Genomic DNA, 22,498 nt, shown 5'->3' on the forward strand with positions numbered 1-22,498 from the left:
AATATATTTGCAAATCATATGTCTGATAAAGGTCTAATATTCAGAATATATAAAAAATTACAACGCAACAATAAAAAGACAAGTAACCGTATTAAAAAATAGGTAGAGGATTTTAAGAGCTATGTCTCCAAAGAAGATATACAAATGGCCAATAAACACATAAAAAGATGCTTAACATCCTACGTCATTAGGAAATGCAAATCAAAACCCACAAAAGATACCACTTCATACACACTAGATGGTTATAATAAAAAGACTGATAATAGCAGATATTGGTGAGGATGTAGAGAAACTACAACTCTTTTATATACTGCTATGGAAAATGGTGCAGCAGCTTTGGAAGTTTGGCAGGTCCTCAAAAAATTAAAGAATTACCATATGACCTAGCCATTCTACTCCCAGGTACATATCCAAAAGAACAGAAAACATGTCCACACGATGCAGCAAAAGTGGTCCTAAAAACAAAGTTTATAGCAATATAGGCCTACCTCAAGAAGCAAAAATGATCTCAAATAAAAAACTTAACCTTATACCTAAAGGAGCTAGAAAAAGAATAAAGAAAAGCCAAACTCCATGATCAGGAACTTGGATTTTATCCTAAGGGTAAGTCAAAGTCATTGGGGCAAGGGTGAAAAAGACAGGAAATAATAAAGATTAGAACAGAAATAGGGGCACCTGGGCGCCTACCTCAGTTAAGCATCTGACTCAGTTTTGGCTCAGGTCATGACCTCAGGGTTGTGAGATCGAGCCCTGCGTAGGCTCCACACTCAGCACAAAGTCCGCTTGAGATTCTCTCTCCCTCTCCCTTGGCCCTTCCCTCCACTCATACTCTCCCTCTCTCTCTTAAAATAAACAAATAAAAATTTTAAAAAGAGATTAGAACAGAAATAAATGATACAGAAACTAAAAAAACAATAGAACAAATCAATGAAATCAGAAGCTGGTTCTTTGAAAAGATCAACAAAATTGATAAACCTCTAGCCAGACTCATTAAAAAAAAAGAGAGAGAGAGGATCCAAATAAACAAAATCACTAATGAAAGAGGAGAAATAACAACCAACACCACAGAAATACAATTGTAACAGAATATTATGAAAACCTATATGCCCACAAATCGGACAACTTAGAAAAAATGGATATATTCCTAGAAACACATAACCTACCAAAACTAAAGCAGAAAGAAATAGAAAATTTGAATAGGCCAATTGTCAGCAATAAAATCGAATCACTAATCAAAAAACTCCCAACAAACAAAAGTCCAGGACCAGACGCCTTCACAGGCGAATTCTACCAAACCTTTAAAAAAGAGTTAATACCAGGGCGCCTGGGTGGCTCAGTCATTAAGCGTCTGCCTTCGGCTCAGGTCATGATCCCAGGGTCCTGGGATCAAGCCCCACATCGGGCTCCCTGCTCAGCGGGAAGCCTGCTTCTCCCTCTCCCATTCCCCCTGCTTGTGTTCCCTCTCTCGCTGTGTCTCTCTCTGTCAAATAAATAAATAAATAATCTTAAAAAAAAAGAAGAGTTAATACCTATTCTTCTCAAACTATTCCAAAAAATAGGGGTGCCTCGGTGGTTCAGTTGGTTGGGGGTCTGACTTTTGGTTTTGGCTCAGTTCGTGATCTCAGTATTGTAAGACTGAGCCCCGTGTCTGTTTGAGAGTCTCCCTCTCCTTCTGCCCCTCCCCCGCTCTCTCTCTCAAATAAATAAATAAAAGTCTTTAAAAAAAAATTATTCCAAAAAATAGGAAAGGAAGGAAAACTTTCAAATTCATTCTGTGAGGCCAGTATCACCCTGATACCAAAGCCAGATAAAGGCACCACAAAAAAAGAAAACTACAGTCCAGTATTTTTCATGAATATAGATGCAAAAAATCCTTAACAAAATATTAGCAAACTGAATCCAACAATACACTAAAAAGACATCACCATCAAGTAGGATTTATTCCGAGAATGCAAGGGTGGTTCAATATTCACAAAACAATCAATGTGCTGTGTCACATCAATAAGAGAAGGATAAAAATCACAGGATCATTTTAATAGATGCAGAAAAAGCATTCAACAAAGTATTACACCCATTCATGATAAAAAAAAAAAAAACCCTCTGCAAAATAGGTCTACAGGGAACGTATCTCAACATAATAAAGTCCTTATGTGAAAAACCCACAGCAAACATCACACTCAAAGGGGAAAAACTGAAAAGCTTTCCCCATCAGGTCAGGAAAAAGACAAGAATGTCTGCTCTTACCACTTTTATTCAATATAGTACTACAAGTCCTAGCCACAGCAATTAGACAACATAAAGAAATAAAAGGCATCCAAATTGGTAAGGAAGAAGTAAAACTCTCACTATTTGCAGATGACATGATAGTATATATAATAGAAAACCTTAAAGACTCCACCAAAAACTATTAAAACTAGTAAATGAAATCAGTAAAGTTGTAGGATACAGAATCAATGTACAGAAATCTGTTGCATTTCTTTACACTAATAATGAAGCAGCAGAAAGTGAAATGAAGAAAACAATCCCAAGAACAATTGCACAAAAACAATAAAATATCTAGGAATAAACTCAACCAAAAAGGTGAAAGACCTGAAAACTATAAACCACTGATGAAAGAAATTCAAGATGACACAAAGAAATGGAAAGACATTCATTCCATGCTCATGCGTTGGAAGAACAAATACTGTTAAAATGTCTATACTATTCAGAGCAATCTACAGATTTAATGAAATCCTTATCAAAATACCAGTAGCATTTTTCACAGAACTAGAACAAACAATCCTAAAATTTGTATGGAACCACAAAAGACCCTGAATAGCCAAAGCAATCTTGAAAAAGAAAAACAAAACTGGAGGTATCACAATTCCAGACTTCAAGTTATATTACAAAGTGGTAGTGTTAAAACGGTAGAGTACTGGCACAAAAACAGACACATAAATCAATGGAATAGAACAGAAAACCCAGAAATAAACCCACAATTATATGGTCATTTTAATCTTGGACAAAGGAGGAATGAATATACAATGGAAAAAAGACAGTCTCTTCAACAAATGGTGTTGGGAAAACAGGACAGCTATATGCAAAAGAATGAAACTGAACCACTTTCTTACACCACACACAGAAATAAACCCAAAATGGATTAAAGACCTAAATGTGAGACCTGAAACCATAAAAATCCTTAAAGAGAGCACAGGCAGTAATTGCTCTGACACTGGCTGTAGAACATTTTTCTAGATAGGTTTCCTGAGGCAAGGGAAATAAAAGCAAAAATAAACTATTGGGACTATATCGAAATAAAAAGTTTCTGTACAGTGGAGGAAATAGTCAACAAAACTAAAAGGCAACCTACTGAATGGGAAAAAATTTTTGCAAACAACATATCCCATAAAGGGTTAGTATCCAAAATGTATAAAGAAATGATACAACTCAATACCCAAAAACAAATAATCCAATTAAAAAATGGGCGAAGACATGAACAGACATTTCTCTAAAGAATACATACAGGTGGCCAACATATACATGAAAAGATGCTCAAAATCACTAATTATCAGAGAAATGCAAATCAAAATTACCATGAGGTATTACCTCACACCTGTGAGAAGGGCAAAAATCAAAAACACAAGAAATGACAAGTGTTGGCAAGGACTGGAGAAAAAGGAACCCTCTTGCACTATTGGTTAGAATGCAAACTTGTGCAGCCATTGCAGTATGGAGGTTTCTCAAAAAATTAAAAATAGAACTACCCTATGAACCAGTGATTGCACTACTGGGTATTTACTCCCCAAATACAAAAACACTAATTCAAAGGGATACATGTACCCCTGTGTTTACTGCAGCATTATTTATAATAGCCAAACTATGGAAGTAGCCCAAGTGTCCATCTCCATCAATAGATGAATGGATAAAGAAGATGTGGTGTGTGTGTAATGGAATATTATTCAGCCATAAAAAGAACATTGCCATTTGCAACAACATGGATGGAGCTAGAGAGTATAATACTAAGCGAAATAAGCCAGCCAGAGGAAGACAAATACATATGATTTCACTCATTTGTGGAATTTAAGAAACAAATGAGCAGGAAAAAAAAACTGAGAGAGAGAGAGAGAAAGACAAATCAAGAAACAGACTTTTAACTATAGAGAACAAACTGATGGCTACCAGAGGAAAGGTGAGGGGGGTGGGTGAAATAGGTGATGGGGATTAAAGAGTACACTTATCATGATGAAAAAAAGTTAAATAAAATTAAATTTCTTTTTAAAAAGGTATAGTTCACTAAATATTCAGTTTGCTGGCCAGATTCAGCTATTTTATTTTCTCTAAAATGATTTGTTTTTCTAGATTTGGCCTTTGAATCAAGACTAACCTTTCTAAAAGGTTGTTACCTTAAAAGGTCATTTAATCTATACCCATGCCTTGGGGGTGCCATTCAGGAAGGTAATTCCTCAGTGTCAATAGAGTTCTCTGTGCAACTTAAAAAAAGAAAGAAAACATATCTACACAAAAGCCTGTATGTGAAATGTTCCCAGCAACACTATTCTTAATAGCCAAAAAGTGGAAACAACCCAAATGTCCATGAATGGATAAATAAAATGTGGCCTATCTATACAAAGGAATATTATTCTGCAATAAAAAGGAATAAAATAGTGATTCATGTTATAAACAGATGAATTTTAGAAACACTATGCTAAGTGAAAAGATAAAATGTCCACAATAGGCAAATCCATAAAGACAGAAAGCAGATTAGTAGTTGCCAAGGAACTAAGGGGAAGAAGGAACTGGAAGTGAGTACTAATGGGTATGGGGTTACTTTGGGGAATGAAAATATTTTGGAATTAGATAGTGGTAATGGTTGCAAAACTTAGTGAATATACTAAAAACCACTGGATTGTACACATTACACTTGATCTTGGCCAAAAGGCCAAGAAGCAGTTGGACTGTACACTTTATATATATTCTTAATTTTTATTTATTTATTTTTAAAGATTTTATTTATTTATTTGACACAGAGGGAGAGATAGCGAGAGAGAGCACAACTGACTGAGCCACCCAGGTGCCCCCTATTTTTATTTTTTTTAAGTAGGCTCCACGCCAGGGTGGAGCCCAAGGTGGGGCTTGAACTCACAACTCTGAGATCAAGACCTGAGCTGAGATCAAGAGTCAGATGCTTAACTGACTGAGCCACCCAGGCACGCCTGGACCATATACTTTAACAGGCTCACTATTATGGTTTATGAATTATATCTCAATAAAAGAAAAAGAAAACTCAAACAGATATGAAAGAATTGAGGTATGACTTGGTCAAGATCCTAAATTATGTCCAAAGTGAAATCTAATCAGGGACTTTACAATCTCCATTTTCATTTAGTATATCCTGTAATTGTATTAAGACACCAGAAACTGGGGGTGCCTGGGTGGCTCAGTCATTAAGCGTCTGCCTTCGGCTCAGGTTATGATCCCAGGGTCCTGGGATCGAGCCCCACATCGGGCTCCCTGCTCGGCAGGAAGCCTGCTTCTCCCTCTCCCGCTCCCCCTGCTTGTGTCCCCTCTCTCGCTGTGTCTCTCTGTCAAATAAATAAAAATCTTTAAAAAAAAAAAAAAGGACACCAGAAACTGTAAAGATAAAAATTAAATATTTACTTAGTAATAACTTTTCAGCAAAAAAGTTCTGTTTTTCAGGAAACAACAAAATCATATGTTAACCTATACTTTTCCATACCATATTTTTTCTTCAGAATCTCAAGTAACATTTAAATATAAACCTTCGCATCTAAGTTAAAAGCTCTTCTGAATCATTTCTGGCCATAATAGCTTGTATATCCTCATGGTGATAGATTACATACCATTCTCCTTAAAACCTGTGTTCTTCATCTTTACTTCTTATATCACTTTTAGGAGCAACAGCAGAGACAGATTGAAGAATACTGAGGTATTACCTGTATTTCACATTGATTACTTCTTTTTCTTTCAACGAATTTTGCCATTCTGCCTTTGTCACATGTGTTGTAAACAATTTTTCCTTTTTTACCAAGTTAACTGACTTGAATGTCTATGGGAAGGTTTTGGCAGAGAGAAGTTTGCAACCTGAGTGACAGCTTTTCAAAATGCAAAAATCAGTTATAACAACCTCTCCTTGCTTAAAAATTCTGTACCTCACTATGAAAAATGTGTCAATTACCACTATCTTTTACTGCATTGTTAGAAAACCTTCAGCAAATATTTAAAGTTCAGATTAAGGTTAATATTAAACTGTGTAGAGCTGCCAATACAACTAACTCAACTGAGGTGACAAGTGGATGGACAGACATATGTTATGTACGTATGGCTAAATGTGCACATACCCAAGCAATGACAACCACCAATAAGTCTCAACTCCACATGGTGGCTGGCCAGTTTCTGCTGACATCATATATAAGACATAAATAATCTGGCTTCAAAAAATTAAAATACAAAATGATGTATATGAAAATTGAGAAAATAAATTCACAAAAGCTTATTTTTAGCTCCTTGACCTCTGTCACTCCTAAGCTGTAGTCTCTGAGACCAAGATATACAATCATGGTGCTACTTTCTAGATAATGAAGGTAAAAATGGTCTTTTCTTATCTATAAGCTGACTTACAGAGAATAATGGAAATGGCCATTAATGGAAAAAGACCAAGAATTTGTAATGTATTATACAGAGAGTTCATGGGAAGAACATAAAATGATCTGTGCATTATTCCATTTAAAAAAATCCAGAAACTTCTTCACACAAAGATGAAAAGATTAAGGCACACAGAAATAGGATTCCTAATATTTCCTTTATTCATGCTTATAGGTGACTGTAGCAAGAGATGGAAATAAAGAGGACATATCAAGAATATCTTTACAAGTCGGGCGCCTGGGTGGCTCAGTTGGTTAAGCGACTGCCTTCAGCTCAGGTCATGATCCTGGAGTCCCGGGATCGAGTCCCACATCGGGCTCCCTGCTCGGCGAGGAGCCTGCTTCTCTCTCTGACCCTCCCCCCTCTCATGTACTCTCTCTCATTCTCGCTCTCTCAAATAAATAAATAAAATCTTTAAAAAAAAAAAAAAAAAAAAAGAATATCTTTACAAGTCAAGAATATTACCTTTCTGGACTATTTAATTTTGTTGACAAATGTTTTAAATCTAAAAAATGGGCGGGGAGGAACCTGTCCTGCTCTTTTCACATAACAGATTCACAGCACAAATGTAGCTGAATAGCTGCAGCAATCATGTAATAAGCAACCTTGAAGAAACGTCTATTGGGAGGCTTTGTAGAAGTATAAATTGCTACAGTCATTATGGAAAGTAATTTGGCAATATGTACCGAGACCTTAAAATATCCACACTCTTTGACTTCCATTTCTGAGAATCTATTTGCATATCTATAATCACAAATCACTTTTCTACTGGATGGTTCTTTTTCTTATAGGCTTATAAGAGACAATGGTAGTGTCAGAAAATTAGCCCTTTGTCACATGTGTTGTAAACAATTTTTTCTCTTTGTTGTTATCTTTTAACAATGTTTACAGTAAATTTCTCTGTTCTTCCCATTAGGGCTCCTAGGTTTTATATACACTTTTAAGGTGCTTCCATCTCAAATATTTTAAAAAGTACATGTTTTCTTCTACTCCTTTTATAATTTCATTTTTATTGAGAGCTTTCAACAACTGTAAATTAAAATGTAGATATACAATTATTTACAAAGTTGAAGCTCAACTAGGTAAGAAAATGGAAAAACACTGCAAGGAAATAAAACACTGACAGTGGTTATTGCTAAATGATGTGGTTATATATGATATGCTTTATTGTATTTTCCAAATTTTCTATATGCATTACTTTTATAATCAGAAGAAAATAAAACTTCTTAAAATAATCATATTTAAAATTTTTCTTAAGTTTTTGATGATACTAGCTTCATTTCTCAATTATTATTTGAGTACCTTACCCAGATTGAATCTAATACTAGGGTAGAGCTTTGTATTTTAACTCTATTGACACAGATGACCTGACAGGAAAAAACTACCAAATAAGGGTCTACTGAAAGCAAGAATTACAGTTCCAGTTAGGAAATTAATCTGAATAGTAATCCCAATAATAGTTACTCCTATTAGGTTTTTACAATGTGCCAAATGCTTACATTTATTAACTCATTTATTCTTTTCAACATCTTTGTGAGGTAAGTACTGTTGTTCTCTCCATTTTACACACTGGGAAACTAAGGCACAGAGAGGTTAAATAATTTGCTCATGAAAGCTCTTAAAAGTGGAAGAGCCAGGACTGGGATTCAAAAAGTCTGGCTCTAGAATCCTTATTCTTTTTATTTTTTTTTCTTTTGAGAGAGCGAGCAAGCGAGCATGGGGGTGGGTGTGAGGGAGTGGAGAGGCAAAGGGAGAGAGAATCCTAAGCGGTGGGCCCCACAAACAGCACAGAGCCGGCACGGGGCTGGATCTCACAACCCTGAGATCATGACCTGAATGGGAATGAAGAGTTGGATGCTCGGGGCCCCTGGGTGGCTCAGTTGGTTAGGCATCTGCCTTTGGCTCAGGTCATGATCTCAGGGTCCTGGGATGGAGCCCCGTGTTGGGCTCTCTGCTCAGTGGCATGTCTGCTTCTCTCTCTTTCCCTCTGTGATCCCTCTCACTCTCTCAAATAAATAAATACAAAATCTTAAAAAAAAAAAAAAAAAAGAGTTGGACACTTAACTGACTGAACCACCCAGGTACCACTGGAATCCTTATTCTTAACTTCCAAACTAAAATCCTATTTAAAAGATTAACAGAAAAACTGGGAAGCTAGTTCTGACAACCTAGAAAGTGTTAAAGAATAAAACTAAGCCACAAAAGGGCCTGACGATAGATCTATTTAAAAAAAAGAAAAAAGAGAGAGGTCTATGAGAAATATGATATATCTTTATTTTTCACAAATCCCTAGCTTCAGAGATTTGAGAAAAAACTTGAGAAGGAAATTTTTTCCTTCTTTATTCAGGTGGTGTCTCTAAGCTGAGCCTCTGAGCTGTGGTTTCCCAAACATAATGTCAGTGCACTGCCACAAGATAATGGTGCTTTTAAGAGCTGAGTAATAACAATTACCTGTCACATAAAGCATTGCTAACATTAAATTATTTTAAGAGTAAAAACTAAAAGCAGTGGCAGGTGCCTATGATTTCACTGGTCAATCATTTGTTCTTTGTGTCTTAGTTTGCCAAACTGCTTGGATCTTTCCAAATGTGCAAATTTTTCTCACATAACGCAAGGGGATATATCCACGACATCATTTTCAATGTGTTACTTTCCCCAAAAATGTTCACCCAATTTAGGCCATATATTTCTGGCAAGTCAATTTTTAGTGCTTTGTGTGAAGCTGAAAGTCAAACAAAAGGTAAACAAATACAAAACTTTACTTCTCACAGATTAGAGGTGGAATTTTTAGAATGAGCCCTTCTGATTCTGAGCTCCACCATGCATTAGAGATAGTAATTTTATGCTTCATTTTCTGACTTTGCTCCTGTCAATATTACTCCCTCAAAGATCCCTTCAAGTACCTAAAAGACAAAATATTTTCAACTTGCTTTTTTGCTTTTTAAAAATAAAGGATTGAAAACTAATACCTGACCGCAAAAATGTAGGCACAAACATAAAGGAAAGGCATATAAAGAAATTTCTGTAAGTCAACCTTGTGCTTTGTGTACTTGTAAGCTTTTCTGAGTAAAAATGGTCAAACTGGACTAGTAGCATCTCTGAGAAACAGCTTTTAAGTCGGTAGCAATTTTTAAGAAATAACACAGATTAACTACAGATGAATGGCCAAAAATTGCCAGTGATAAGAACCATAAACTTGGGGGTGCCTGGGTGGCTCAGTCAGTTAAGCATCTGAATCTTGATTCTAGCTCAGGTCATGATCTCAGGGTTGTGGGATCGAGCCCCACGTTGGGCTCTGTGCTCAGCGGGGAGTCTGCTGGAGATTCTCTCCCTCTGCCCCTCCCCCTGCTCTCTCTGTCTCAAATAAATAAATAAATCTTTAAAAAAAAAAAAAAGGACCATAAGCTTGAAACCCAGGAGCTCTCCGCAATTGAATTTTGATGTTATGACTGCTTTCTAAGGATTTGCTCTATAAAATTCACTTCACTTTTCTAATATTCTAATCTATAAAAAAGGGAATTAAAATAACTGCTCACTAGTGCTATGAAAAATCATGATATTCCTATTAGAAACTACTAGACATTTATAAACTGATAGAACAAATGATTACCTTATAAAAAAAAGAACTGCTTAGATTCATTTATGAGCATACTATGTTTGGAAAAAACAAATATATTAACATCTCTTGATAGTTTATGTTGATAAATTTCAAGCAGAGGAATGTGACTCACAGGGAAATGATAGAGTACCCAAAGAAAGAGTAGAGATACAGAAGAAGGTTACCTAAAATTATATAAGAAAAAGGCCTGAAATGGCGCTTTATTACGTGGACTTTTTTTTTAAGAAGGCTCCACACCCAGTGTGGAGCCCAACACAGAACTTGAACTCATGACCCTGAGATCAAGACCTGAGCTGAAATAAAGAGTCAGATGCTTAACCAGCTGAGCCATCCAGGCGCCCCTATTATATGGACTTTTTAATCCCTCTTGGCCAGTCTAGAAGAGCCACTTACTTGCCAGAGAAGAAAACAGTGACTCTTAGATAAGTAGTTAGTTACCGTGACACCTTTAGGAGCTTATTTTTAGAGGAAGGAAAAATGGGGAATTAGAGACCCAAGAAAGATCACAAATAAGTACAATAAATATTTCTAGAGATTTGGAATAACAATATAAAACTTGTACTTACAACTTGAGATTCACGAGCTTTAGGAAATGTTTTGGCAACATTGAGCCCATCGATGACGATATCAAAAGGAGGACAGCATTTTACAAAGTTCTGAAATCTCTCGAGTTCCTAAAAAAGAAAAGCCAGATAAAATATTAATAAGAACTTAGCAAGGACTTTATTATAAACACACTGCTATGACTTTTATTACTGTTCTGGTAAGTAAAAATATTCATCGCTTAAAAATACACAAACTCAAAAACACTTTCAAAATGAAATCTGGCAAGACCAGACTAAGAGATGCAACTGCATGGAATTATCTGAAAATGCTTTATAATCTCATAGCACTTTATACTTCATATAGTACTTCCACACGCTAATTGCATTTGATCCATAACCAGCTCTCACCTGCTAAATTGACTCCCAAGGCAGTCATGATGAAAACGAAATGTCAGAATCTCTATAACCTGCTCTTAAGCCAAGGAGATATAAACCTCAGATATGCTAGTCTACCAGTACAACAGTGTTGAAAGAATAAGGCTCTATAATAGTCCCTCTTCAATCATCAAGATGATTTTGTTTACTTCTAGCTATTTTGAAGAGTTGAAATATTCAACAAATATTTGTGGAGCATCTACTATTGTTCCCAGCAGTTACTAAAGAGACAAAACTCTAATGGAGCCCGCATTTTGGTAGAAATGCGGTAGAAGGAGACACAAAATAAACCAAATAAATAAGTTAATAAATTATATTAAATGCCAAGTGTGATGAGTGCTATGGAGGAAAGAAAAGGAGGAGTGGGAGTTCCATTACTGGTAATGATGGAGTAGTCGGTACTGGACTATCAGATAACATAAATTCTGTATGAAAAACAACTATTTGAAGGTACTACAGAATGACCAAAAGCAGGCAGAAATTCAACGGAATGCAAAATTTGAAAGACAGTGTGGCTACCTGACAGTCCAACTGAGTCCCCTCCAACAGTCAGCATCAACATCAGCCCCATGAGAATGAGGAAGACTTCAAGATGACCTCAGCCCCCTTTTAATTACAATGGTAGAATACCCAAGCAAGAGCCACACAGCTGAGTCTAGTCAAACTCAAGAACCATGAGAGATAATAATAAAAATAGTAAGTGTTTCTGTTTAAAGCCACTACATCTGGGTGGTTTGTTATCTACCTATGGATAACCAAAAAAGAAAGGAACCCTCCCTCCCCACCCACCCTGCATCTGCACATGCTCACCCGGGCACGCTCTCTCTCCCTCTCTTTCTCAAATAAATAAATAAATAAATAAATAAATAAATAAATAAATAAATAAATAAAATATTTCTTAAAAAAGCCACTGAGTAGACCATGCTGATAAAGCATGACAGAAAGAGCTGACCTACTGAGATAGCATACTAACTATGGCATAGGGCAATACAAATCTGCAAGCTTAATTGTTTTAATGGAGGGTAAATTTAAATAATTATTTCTTTCTAGCACTGCTGCTAGATTGTATTTGATTACAGATTGGCTAATGATCTGGGGTATGAAAATCCATAAAGCTTTTGATTAACAAAAGAAGTCCTTTTGAAAAAACATTTATTGATATATAATTCACATACCACACAATTCACTCATTTGAAGTATACAATTCACAGGTTGTGCAACATTACCACAATCTAATTTTAGAATATTCTGGCTTTCCTACTAGATACTCCATACTCATTAGCAGTCAATTACCATTTCTCTACCCTACCACATAGCAACCATTAAACTATCTTCTATCTCTATCGATTCACTTATTCTGGACATTTCATATAAACCGAATTATACAAATATGTGGTCTTTTGTGATTGACTTCTTTCACTCATCATAATGTTTTCAAGGTTTGTTAACAGTGTAGCATAAATGAGTATTCCATTCCTTTTTATTGCTGAATAATATTCCATTGTATGGATATACCACATTTTATTGATCCATTCATTAGTTGATGGGCACTTGGATTATTTCCAATTTTAGACTATTATGACTAATGCTATGAACATTTGTGTACAAGTTTTCATGGGAAATTGTAATGTAGTAATAGTAACTCTATGTTTAACTTTTCAAGGAACTGCCAGACTATTTTCCAAAGTAGCTGCACCATTTTACATTTCCAACTGCAATGTATGAGGCTTCCAATTTCTCCACAGCCCCACCAATACTTGTTATTGTATGTGTTTTTTATTAAAGTCATGCTTGTGGGTGTGAAATGGTACCTCACTGTGGTTTTGATGTACATTTCCCAAATGACTAATGATGTGGAGCTTTTTTTCATGTGTTCATTGGCCTAAAGGGAGTTCATTTTTGTAACACAGAGGTTTTATAAATTCAATGTACAGCTCCTTCAATAACAGTCACAACTTCTATCATCTTTACCCATTTTATACTTTTAAATTTAAATCTGAAAAGTGTAACCACACAGGAATTATAAATACCATGACTTGCAACAGAGTTTGTTACCTCAAATGCCTATAGGGATCAGGCAGGTGACATAAATAAGTAGAACGGGCCAAGTCTAAGAAAACATAACAGAGCAGGCAAAATGATAAACAGCAAATGGTGTAAGTCTCATTGTCCAAGATTCTATAGAAAGAGATCTTAAAGACTAACAAACTAGAGAATGTAGGTCTCTTATAAAGGGAGTAGCCCAGTGCTCAGTCCAGCTAATTGTTGCCCCACAAAAGTAAATACCCAGGTTTAGGAGTTAAAATTTTTCAAGGAAAATAAAAAATCTAGCATTTTGAAATATTATCAAATAACTTTTAAAAAGAGTAAAATACAAAGATGGATGCTCAAACAAAAAATATATATGGACTCGATTCCACCCACAGACCACAAGTTTGTAACACATACACTGGGTCAAACAATAGATTTTCATTAAGCACCTACTCTGTGCCAAATAATGTTCTTATTCCTAGGAACAGAACTGTGAACAAGTTCATTGAGCTCAAGAAATTTACATACTAGGGGCACCTGGGTGGCTCAGTCGGTTAAGCGTCTGCCTTCGGCTCAGGTCGTCGTCCCAGGGTCCTGGGATCGAGTCCTGCATCGGGCTCCCTGCTCAGTGGGGAGCCTGCTTCTCCCTCTCCCTCTGCTGCTCTGCCTACTTGTGCTCTCTCTCTCTGATAAATAAATAAATAAATAAATAAATAAAATCTTAAGGAAAAAAAGAAAATTTACATATTAGTAGAGGAAACAAGCAATACCAAGATAACAAATAGATATTTAATTTTCGGTACAGAAAAGTGCCTTGATGAAAAATTAATTAGGTTAGGGTGCTAGCACGACTCTTCCTAGCCCCTCTCTAAGATATGGTGAGGAAAAGGTCTTTCTGATGAGGTGACATTTAAACAAAGACTTGAATGAAGTGAAGGAATCAACCATGCTTCCGAGGAAGAGCCTTTTAGGCAGAGGGAAAAACTGCCAAGGCCCTTAGTCAAACATCAAAGAGCTTTGCACGTTTGAGGATTAACAACTGGGCAATCTGAAAGCTCAAAGAGTAAGTATAAAGTCTTTATACTTACAATTCTAAAACAGCTAATCAAAAGTCTTAAATTGTCTACCTTATTCAACTTATTAGGAACAAAGAGCAGAACTGATATTTATTGCTTTGTAGTTGTTACCTAATCACAAATGAGTAGCAAAATGATCCAAGTATGTGCAACAAAAGAGAAATAAAAGAATGGAACAGCTTATGCCGTACACATGACACATGAATTCTAGAGGTGACTCCAGCACCTGCTGTCAAAGAGCTGACTTCATAATTATAAGCGACTCTCAAAACATACATGGCAGTAAAAATTGACTCTTCTATTTATTACTCCTCCTACATTATGGATGAGAAGGCAAAGAGGTTAAGCAACTGATTTTTCTCAACAGGTGATATTCAAAGAGATGCTAAAACTTCTTTTTCACCTTGCCACTTAGAGTAGGTTAAAACTCTTCAATTTTTTGGAATGATGGTCCATGTTTAAGGTGGTTTACTTCTGAGACTTTGATACAAATCTCACCAGGAAATTCAAAACACATCTCTCTCATTGATTTTATTGAGTTAACATCCTACTCTAGAATGGCAGCTAAGGGGAAACAGGACTACAACAATGTATACTCAAAACTTTACATCATAAAAGAAACAGTGAACTTAACATGTTAATTATATCCAATGTACTACAACAATCAGATTATATTTTCCAAAGATCAGAAGAAAGGGAGTATTAAAAAAACTGGCTTTAGTCATAGCGGATATGGAAAAACAGGGGAATACCAGCTATTTTGGTGGCAAGCACTGCTCTTAACATGGGAACCACAATAAAAAATCCATCTCTGCATCTAATGGCCAAATTTCTTGTGTGTCTTCTTTACACCATGAGATACAAATAAATCCTAAATAAAAAGAATACTAAAATGACTGCCTTAATGTAGCCAGAGAAAAATGAAATCATATGTCTGGAAAACGTCACTGCAATCTAACAACTAGTAGTCTTAGAAAGCTTATACTCATTTAATAGCAAGTTACGTTTTAGAAGATATTTTTCATTTAGTAATTACAGCTATAATTATCACGGTATACTATCTTATTTTTAAATACTTATAATCTTATCTGAATTCTCTGATTCCAGTTAAGATGAAAACAAAAACAAAACAAACCTTTCCTGCTATAAGTATCTAAAAAGCTGTATAAAATACAACAAAAATACCTATGCATGGTTGAACTTGTGAGAAAGAAAGAAATCTCCCAGTGCCAGAGATGAGGCCAAATCTGAAAATCAGAATGGTAAGGATAAAGGTTGATGCTAATGTTGTCTAGGAGAGAAGAAAAGAAATGGGATGGGTATTAGCAAACAGGGGCTTGGCTTTTGATACCTCCATGGGAACTGGAGATATAGCAAGCCTCCCAAATGAAGGGAGAAATTGTAAGTGAACTTCTGAATAAAAGAGGAACCTTTACAAATAGGAACACTGATATCAAAACACAATACACCACCTTCTCTATCTCTACCAGGGATCAAAGTAGGGAAAAACAAATCCCTGAACAAAAAGAAGCTCCAGGCTTGTGTTTTAAATGGGTTGGAGTACAAATTTAGACGCAAAATTCATGATGCTCCACCAAGAAAGCACACAAAAACTGGTTGTGAACAAGGGGCGCCTGGCTGGCTCAGCTGGTAGAACATGCGACTCTTGACCTTGGGGTCATGAGTTCAAGTCCCACGTTGGGTGTAGAGCTTACTTTAAAAAATAAATAAATAAAAACAAAAAACTGGTTCTGATCCAGTAATATCCCTCGGACACTTGGCAGAAGCTAACAGAAAACCTCTCCGGAGAGATACTATCAACAGTCCAGACAATAAAGGAATTCTCACAGAAAGAGCAAGTTCCTCTAAAACTGAACTCACCAATTTAAAATCATAAAACACAAGAGTAAACAATCTATCATGTGTGAGTCCTCTGACACAACAGAAGGATTAAATCCCAAAGAATTCAGGATAAAGAATAATAGAGAAATCTAAGAGGCAATATAAACTAAGTATAAAAAATAATTAAACATAAAAAAAAGAATCAAAACTGTAAGAAAAGAAATAGGCCATGAAAGAATGAAGAAAAAAATTTCAAAGAGAAGTTCTAAAATTAAAATTTTAGAATAATGGAAACTAAACGAATGGGAGAAAATCCAAATGTCCGTCGGGTGGTGAATAAACAAACTGTGAGGTATTAATACACTAGAATACACTCAGTAATGAAAAGGAACTACTGATTCATGTAAGATAAACTCAAAAACATATTTAAAACTATATCTAAAAACAAATATACAACATTATATTAAGTGAAAGACAAAAAAATTACAGATTATATGATTCTATGAAAATTTTAGTAAAGGTGAAACTACAGAGACAGACAGCAACTAAGTGGTTGCTGGGGTTAGGAGTAGGAGCAGGGATTGCTCCCCAAAGGGCATGATGAAAGTTTGTGGGGTGAAAAAAGTATTCTAAAACTGAATCATGGTGCTAGCCACACAAGTATATAAATTTACTCAGAAGCACTGAACTGTACACTTAAAATGGTGAATTTTGTGGTCTATAAATTATTGAAACAATGGGGGGAAAAACCTGTAAACAAATGGGTAGAGAGAAGAACAGACACATCTGAGTAAGAAGTAGTGAATTAGAAAACAGATCTAAAAATGTTACCCAGAATGCAATTCAGAGCTACAATGAGATGAAATATATGAAAGAGTAAGAAACATGGAGGAGAGTGAAAGGGTCCCATAAAAGTCTAATAAGAATTTCAGGAGAAGCAATACTTGGAAGATACAAGGGCTGAGAATTATTCAGAAGTGATTCAAGATATGAAACTTCAGATTCAGGAAGCTCAGTGAATCCCAAGCAGGAAAAATACATTCATACATACACATCATAATGAAACAACAGAAGTGAAAAAAAATTTTATGGCAACGACGAGGATAGAGATGATATATGGAACAAAACTTGAACGGATGGGGCGCCTGGCTGGCTCAATTAAAGGAGCGTGGGACTCTTGAACTCAGGGTCATGAGTTCAAGCCCCACAATGGGTATAGAGATTACTTAAATAAAAAATTTTTTAAAAATTGGATGGAAAGCAAATGTCTCAAAATAGAGATCAGAAGATATTGCGATACTATCTTCAAAGTGTTGAGAGAAAATATTAAATTCTATGTAATTGGGCGCCTGGGTGGCTCAGTTGGTTAAGCGACTGCCTTCGGCTCAGGTCATGATCCTGGAGTCCTGGGATCTAGTCCCGCATTGGGCTCCCTGCTCAGCAGGGAGTCTGCTTCTCTGTCTGACCCTCCCCCCTCTTGTGCTCTCTCTCATTCTCTCTCTCTCAAATAAATAAATAAAATCTTTAAAATAAATAAATAAATAAATTCTATGTAATTAAACTATCATTCAAATAGACATTTACAGACAAAGAATAAAACAGTTTACCACTTTTATCCTGTCACTGCAAGAATGTTATTCAGGAAGATGCCCAACAGGAAGATCAGGGTTCGGTGAGAATGTGAGGGCTGGAGATATATATATCTGTGAGTCATTGGTGCACAGGTGCTAGAGAAAACCAGAGTGGGTGAAATGGCCAGAGACAACGGGTAGTGGAGCAAAAGAAGAGGGAGGAAGCCCTCAGAAACAACAAAAACTCAGGGGATGGAGGACATATTTTATTATTGTTTATTTATTATTGAGGACAAACTCAGTTGCATATATGAAGAAAGAGCAATAAGCTTTAAGGAGAGAACTGCAAGAAATGCAAAGGGATCTGGCAAAAATAAAATAGAAATGCAAGAGAAAACGGAATGCAACAGTAGAATTTAAATCTCCAAAACAGTAAAGATTAGAAGTAATTTACTAGAATATGGATTTCGTGAAATACAGCACAAACGCTGAGAAATTCTACCAGAATGCAGAGGAAAAGAAGTAAGAGAGAAACAGAGAAAACAAATTATAGATACGAAGGACAGAGAATAGCCTCACAACTGTGAGGAATAAACCAGAACAAAAAGATGAGAACTAATCATTAAGAAAAAAACAACAAACTTTCCTAATATTAAAAAAAATCTATGTCTTTAAGGATTCATGAGATTCAAGGAAAACTTAATGAAAAAATTCACCTAGTCTTCACAAAATTTTTAATTTTGACGTTAAAGAAAGAAATCCTGTATACATCAAGCCAAATAATAGTAATGACAGAAAGACTTTTATAGTGTTCTCCATGTTCCATGTAGATCACAAAGTATAGAAAAACAAGCATTCCAAGTGTTTTTCATCTATTAACTCTCTCATTCCTAAAAATGGTTAGGAACTGAACAGATTAGGAAACTAAAGCACAGAGAAGTCAAGCAGGTCACAGAACTAGGAAGTGGTGGACCTGGGATTCAAAACCTAGAAATTCATGCCCTCATGTGCACCACAATAGCTCCGAGCAACAAAAATCAAGCTGGGAACCACAAAAGCCAGAAGACAACAAAACAACTATGTTTGAAGATGGTGGAGTAGTCCTCACGTGGGCCTGAACTCCCATCCACCTGCCTTGTAACAGTTTTTCCTTCTTTCTGGACAGTACATACTAATAAATTATGGTCTATGCTCTTTTTTTCCAGTTTTATTGAGAAATAACTGCTATACATGCCTGTATAACTTTTCGATGTACAGTATGATGGTTCGATTTACATACATTGTGAAATGATTGACACACTAGGTTTAATTAACATCATTTCATACAGGTACAATAAAAGGAAAAAGTTTTCTCCTTGTGATGAGAACTCTAAAGATCTACTCTCTTAACAGCTTTCCCATACATCCTACAGCAGTGTTAGCAACAGTCATCATGCTATACATTACGTACTTAGTACTTATTTATCTTATAACAGGAAGTTTGTATTTTTTGACCATCTTCCTCCAATATCCCCTTCTCACCACCTTCTGCCTTTGGTAAACCACAAGTCTGATCTCTTTTTCTTTGAGTTTAGTGGGTTTTCTTTTTTTTTTTTTTAAAGATTTTATTTATTTATTTGAGAGAGAGAGTGAGAGAGAAAGAGCCCAAGAGAGGGTCGGGTCAGAAGGAGAAGCAGACTCCCCGCCAAGCAGGGAGCCTGATGCGAGACTCAATGCCAGGACTCCAGGATCATGACCTGAGCTGAAGGCAGACGCTTAACCACTTAACCGACTGAGCCACCCAGGCGCCCTGGTGGGTTTTCTTTACTTAGATTCCACATATAAGTGAGATCATACAGTATTTGTCTTTTTCAGACTTATTTCATTTAGCATAATGCCTTCAAGGTCCATCCATGTTGTCATAAATGGTAAAATATCCTTTTTTTATGATTGAATAATATTCCCATTGTATATATATGCCACAACTTCTTTATCCATTTATCCATCAATGGACACTTAGGTTGTTTCCCTGTGTTGGCTACTGTAAATAAAGCTATGAACATGGGGGTGTAGATATTTTTTGAGTTAGTGTTTTCATTTCCTTTGCATGTAGTCCCAGAACTGGAATTGCTGGATCATATGGTAGTTCTATTTTTAATTTTTTGAGGAACCTCCATATTCCATACTGTTTCCCATAGTGGCTGTGCCAATTTACAATCCCAACAGTGCACAAGGGTTTCCTTTTCTCCATATCCACTCTAGCATTTGTTATCTCTTATCTTTTTGACAATGGCCATTCTAACAGGTATGAGGTGATATCTCATTGTGGTTTTAATTTGTATTTCCCTAATGACTAGGGATGCGGAGTATCTTTTCATGTACCTCTTAGCCATTCACATATTTTCTTTGGAAAAATGTCTATTCAGGTCCTTTGTCCACTTTTCATACAATGATGAAAGAAATCTAAGAGAATACAAATAAATGGAAAGGTATACTGTGTTGATGAATTGGACGAATTAGTATTGTTAAAATGTCAATACTACCAAAAAGACATCTGTAGATCCAATGCAATGTCTATCAAGTTTCTAAGCACATTTTTAAAATAGAAATAGAAAAAACACTCCTAAAATTTATATGGAACCACAAAGATTCCAAATAACCAAAGAAATCCTGAAAAAGAAGAACAAAGAACAAGGCATTATACTTCCTGGTTTCAAGCTCTATTAAAAAGCTATAGTAATTAAAACCATATGGTGTTGGCATAAAAACAAACAGACCAAAGAAACAGAAGGGGAAGCCCAGAAATAAACCTAAGCATACAGTCAACTAATATTTAACAAGGGAGCTAAGAATACTCAATGGAGAAAAGATCGTCTTTTCAATAAATGGTGCTGGGAGGGGTGCATGGGTGGTAGAGTTGGTTAAGCATCAACATTTGGTTTCAGCTCAGGTCGTGATCTCAGGGTGGTGAGATCAAGTCCCATGTCAGGCTCCATGCTCAACATGGAGTCTGCTTAAGACTCTCTTCTCCCTCTCCCTCTGCCCCTCTTCCCTGCTCACTCTCTAAAATAAATAAATATTTATGGTGCTGGGAAACCTGGATATTCACATGTAAAAAAATGAAACTTGACCCCTATCTTACACCACTCATAAAAATTAACTCAAACTGGATTAAAGGCTTAGATATAAATCCTAAAACCATGGGGCGCCTGGGTGGCTCAGATGGTTAAGCCTCTGCCTTCGGCTCAGGTCATGATCCCAGGATCCTGGGATCGAGTCCCACATTCGGCTCCCTACTCAGTGGAGAGCCTGCTTCTCCCTCTCCCTCTGCACCTCCCCCTGCTCATGCTCTCTCTCTCTATCTCTCTGTCTCAAATGAATAAATTTAAAAAGAAAATCTTAAAAAAAAAAATCCTAAAACCATGAAACTCCTAGAAGAAAATAGGAAGAAAGCTCCTTGACATGGGTATTAATAATAATTTTTTGGAAATCATACTTAAAGCAAAGCAACAAAATGAAAAACAAGTAGGACTACATCAAAGTAAAAAGCTTCTGCACAGCAAAGGAAATCATCGACAAACTGAAAAGACAACCTATGGAACAGGAAAAAATATCTGCAACCCATATATCTGAAAGGGAGTTAATATGCAAAATATATAAGGAACTCATACAACTCAATAGCAAAGCCCCAAATAAGCCAATTTAAAAAGTGGCCTATTTTCTTTTTTCAAAAATTTTAACCACTCAGTGTTCATTATGACAAGCACAGTCCTTAGTCCCCATCCCCTATTTCACCCATCCCCTCCACCTATCTCCCCTCTGGTAACCATCAGTTTCTCTATAGTTAAAAGTCTGTTTCTTGGTTTGTTTCTCTCTTTCTTCCCCTCTTTCCTCATTTGTTTTGTTTCTTAAATTCCACATATGAGTGAAATCATATGGTATTTGTCTTTCTCTGACTTATTTTGCTTAGTATTATACTCTCTAGCTCCATGCACGTCGTTGCAAACAGCAAGATTTCATTCCTTTTTATGGCTGAATAATATTCCATTGTATTTATATACCACAACTTCTTTATCCATTCATCAATCGGGCTACTTCCATATCTTGGCTATTGTAAATAATGCTGCAATAAGGGGGCATGTATGCCTCTGAATTAGTGTTTTTCTATTCTTTGGGTAAATACCCCGTAGTGTGATAGCTGGATCATAGGGTAGTTTCATTTTTAACTTTTTGAGGAACCTCCATCCTGTTGTCCACAGTGGCTACACCAGTTTGCATTCAAAAGTGGCCTATGCTGGGGCCCCTGGGTGGCTCAGGCATTAAGCGTCTGTCTTCGGCTCAGGTCATGATCCCAGGGTCCTGGGATCGAGTCCCACATTGGGCTCCCTGCTCCGCGGGAAGCCTGCTTCTCCCTCTCCCACTCCCCCTGCTTGTGTTCCCTCTCTCTCTGTGTCTCTCTGTCAAATAAATAAAATCTTAAAAAAAAAAAAAGTGCCCTATGCTCTTACACAAGGCATGCCAATCAACACTATCGACTACTACAGACAAATGAGATTTTACCTGCATAGAAGTCTAATGAGGTATTTTTCAACTGCAGGTCACAACCCAGTACTGGGTCATGAAATCAATTTAATAGGTGGCAACCAGCATTTTGGGGGGAAAGTAAATAATTAAAATAGAATACAACATATGCAAACAGATTTACAAGTAGATTTTTCTAAAAGGCAGAAGCAAGCAGGTTTCAGAAAAAAAAAGTAC

The 22,498-nt window shown here is 36.2% G+C and overlaps 1 protein-coding gene across 2 annotated transcripts in view; it reads right to left on the reverse strand.

The window, feature by feature from the left end:
- The window catches only part of PRORP (protein only RNase P catalytic subunit), a 130,259-nt gene that overhangs the window by 77,103 nt on the left and 30,658 nt on the right, over positions 1 to 22,498 (reverse strand). For both annotated transcript variants that reach the window (XM_044918096.1, XM_021695501.1), the window contains one exon: positions 10,828 to 10,935. In XM_044918096.1, coding sequence (XP_044774031.1) covers positions 10,828 to 10,935 — 108 coding nt within the window. The remainder of the gene's footprint in view (positions 1 to 10,827; positions 10,936 to 22,498) is intronic.

This window comes from Neomonachus schauinslandi, chromosome 9 (genome assembly GCF_002201575.2).
Source record: "Neomonachus schauinslandi chromosome 9, ASM220157v2, whole genome shotgun sequence".
In the NCBI taxonomy this organism is placed as follows: Eukaryota; Metazoa; Chordata; class Mammalia; order Carnivora; family Phocidae; genus Neomonachus; species Neomonachus schauinslandi.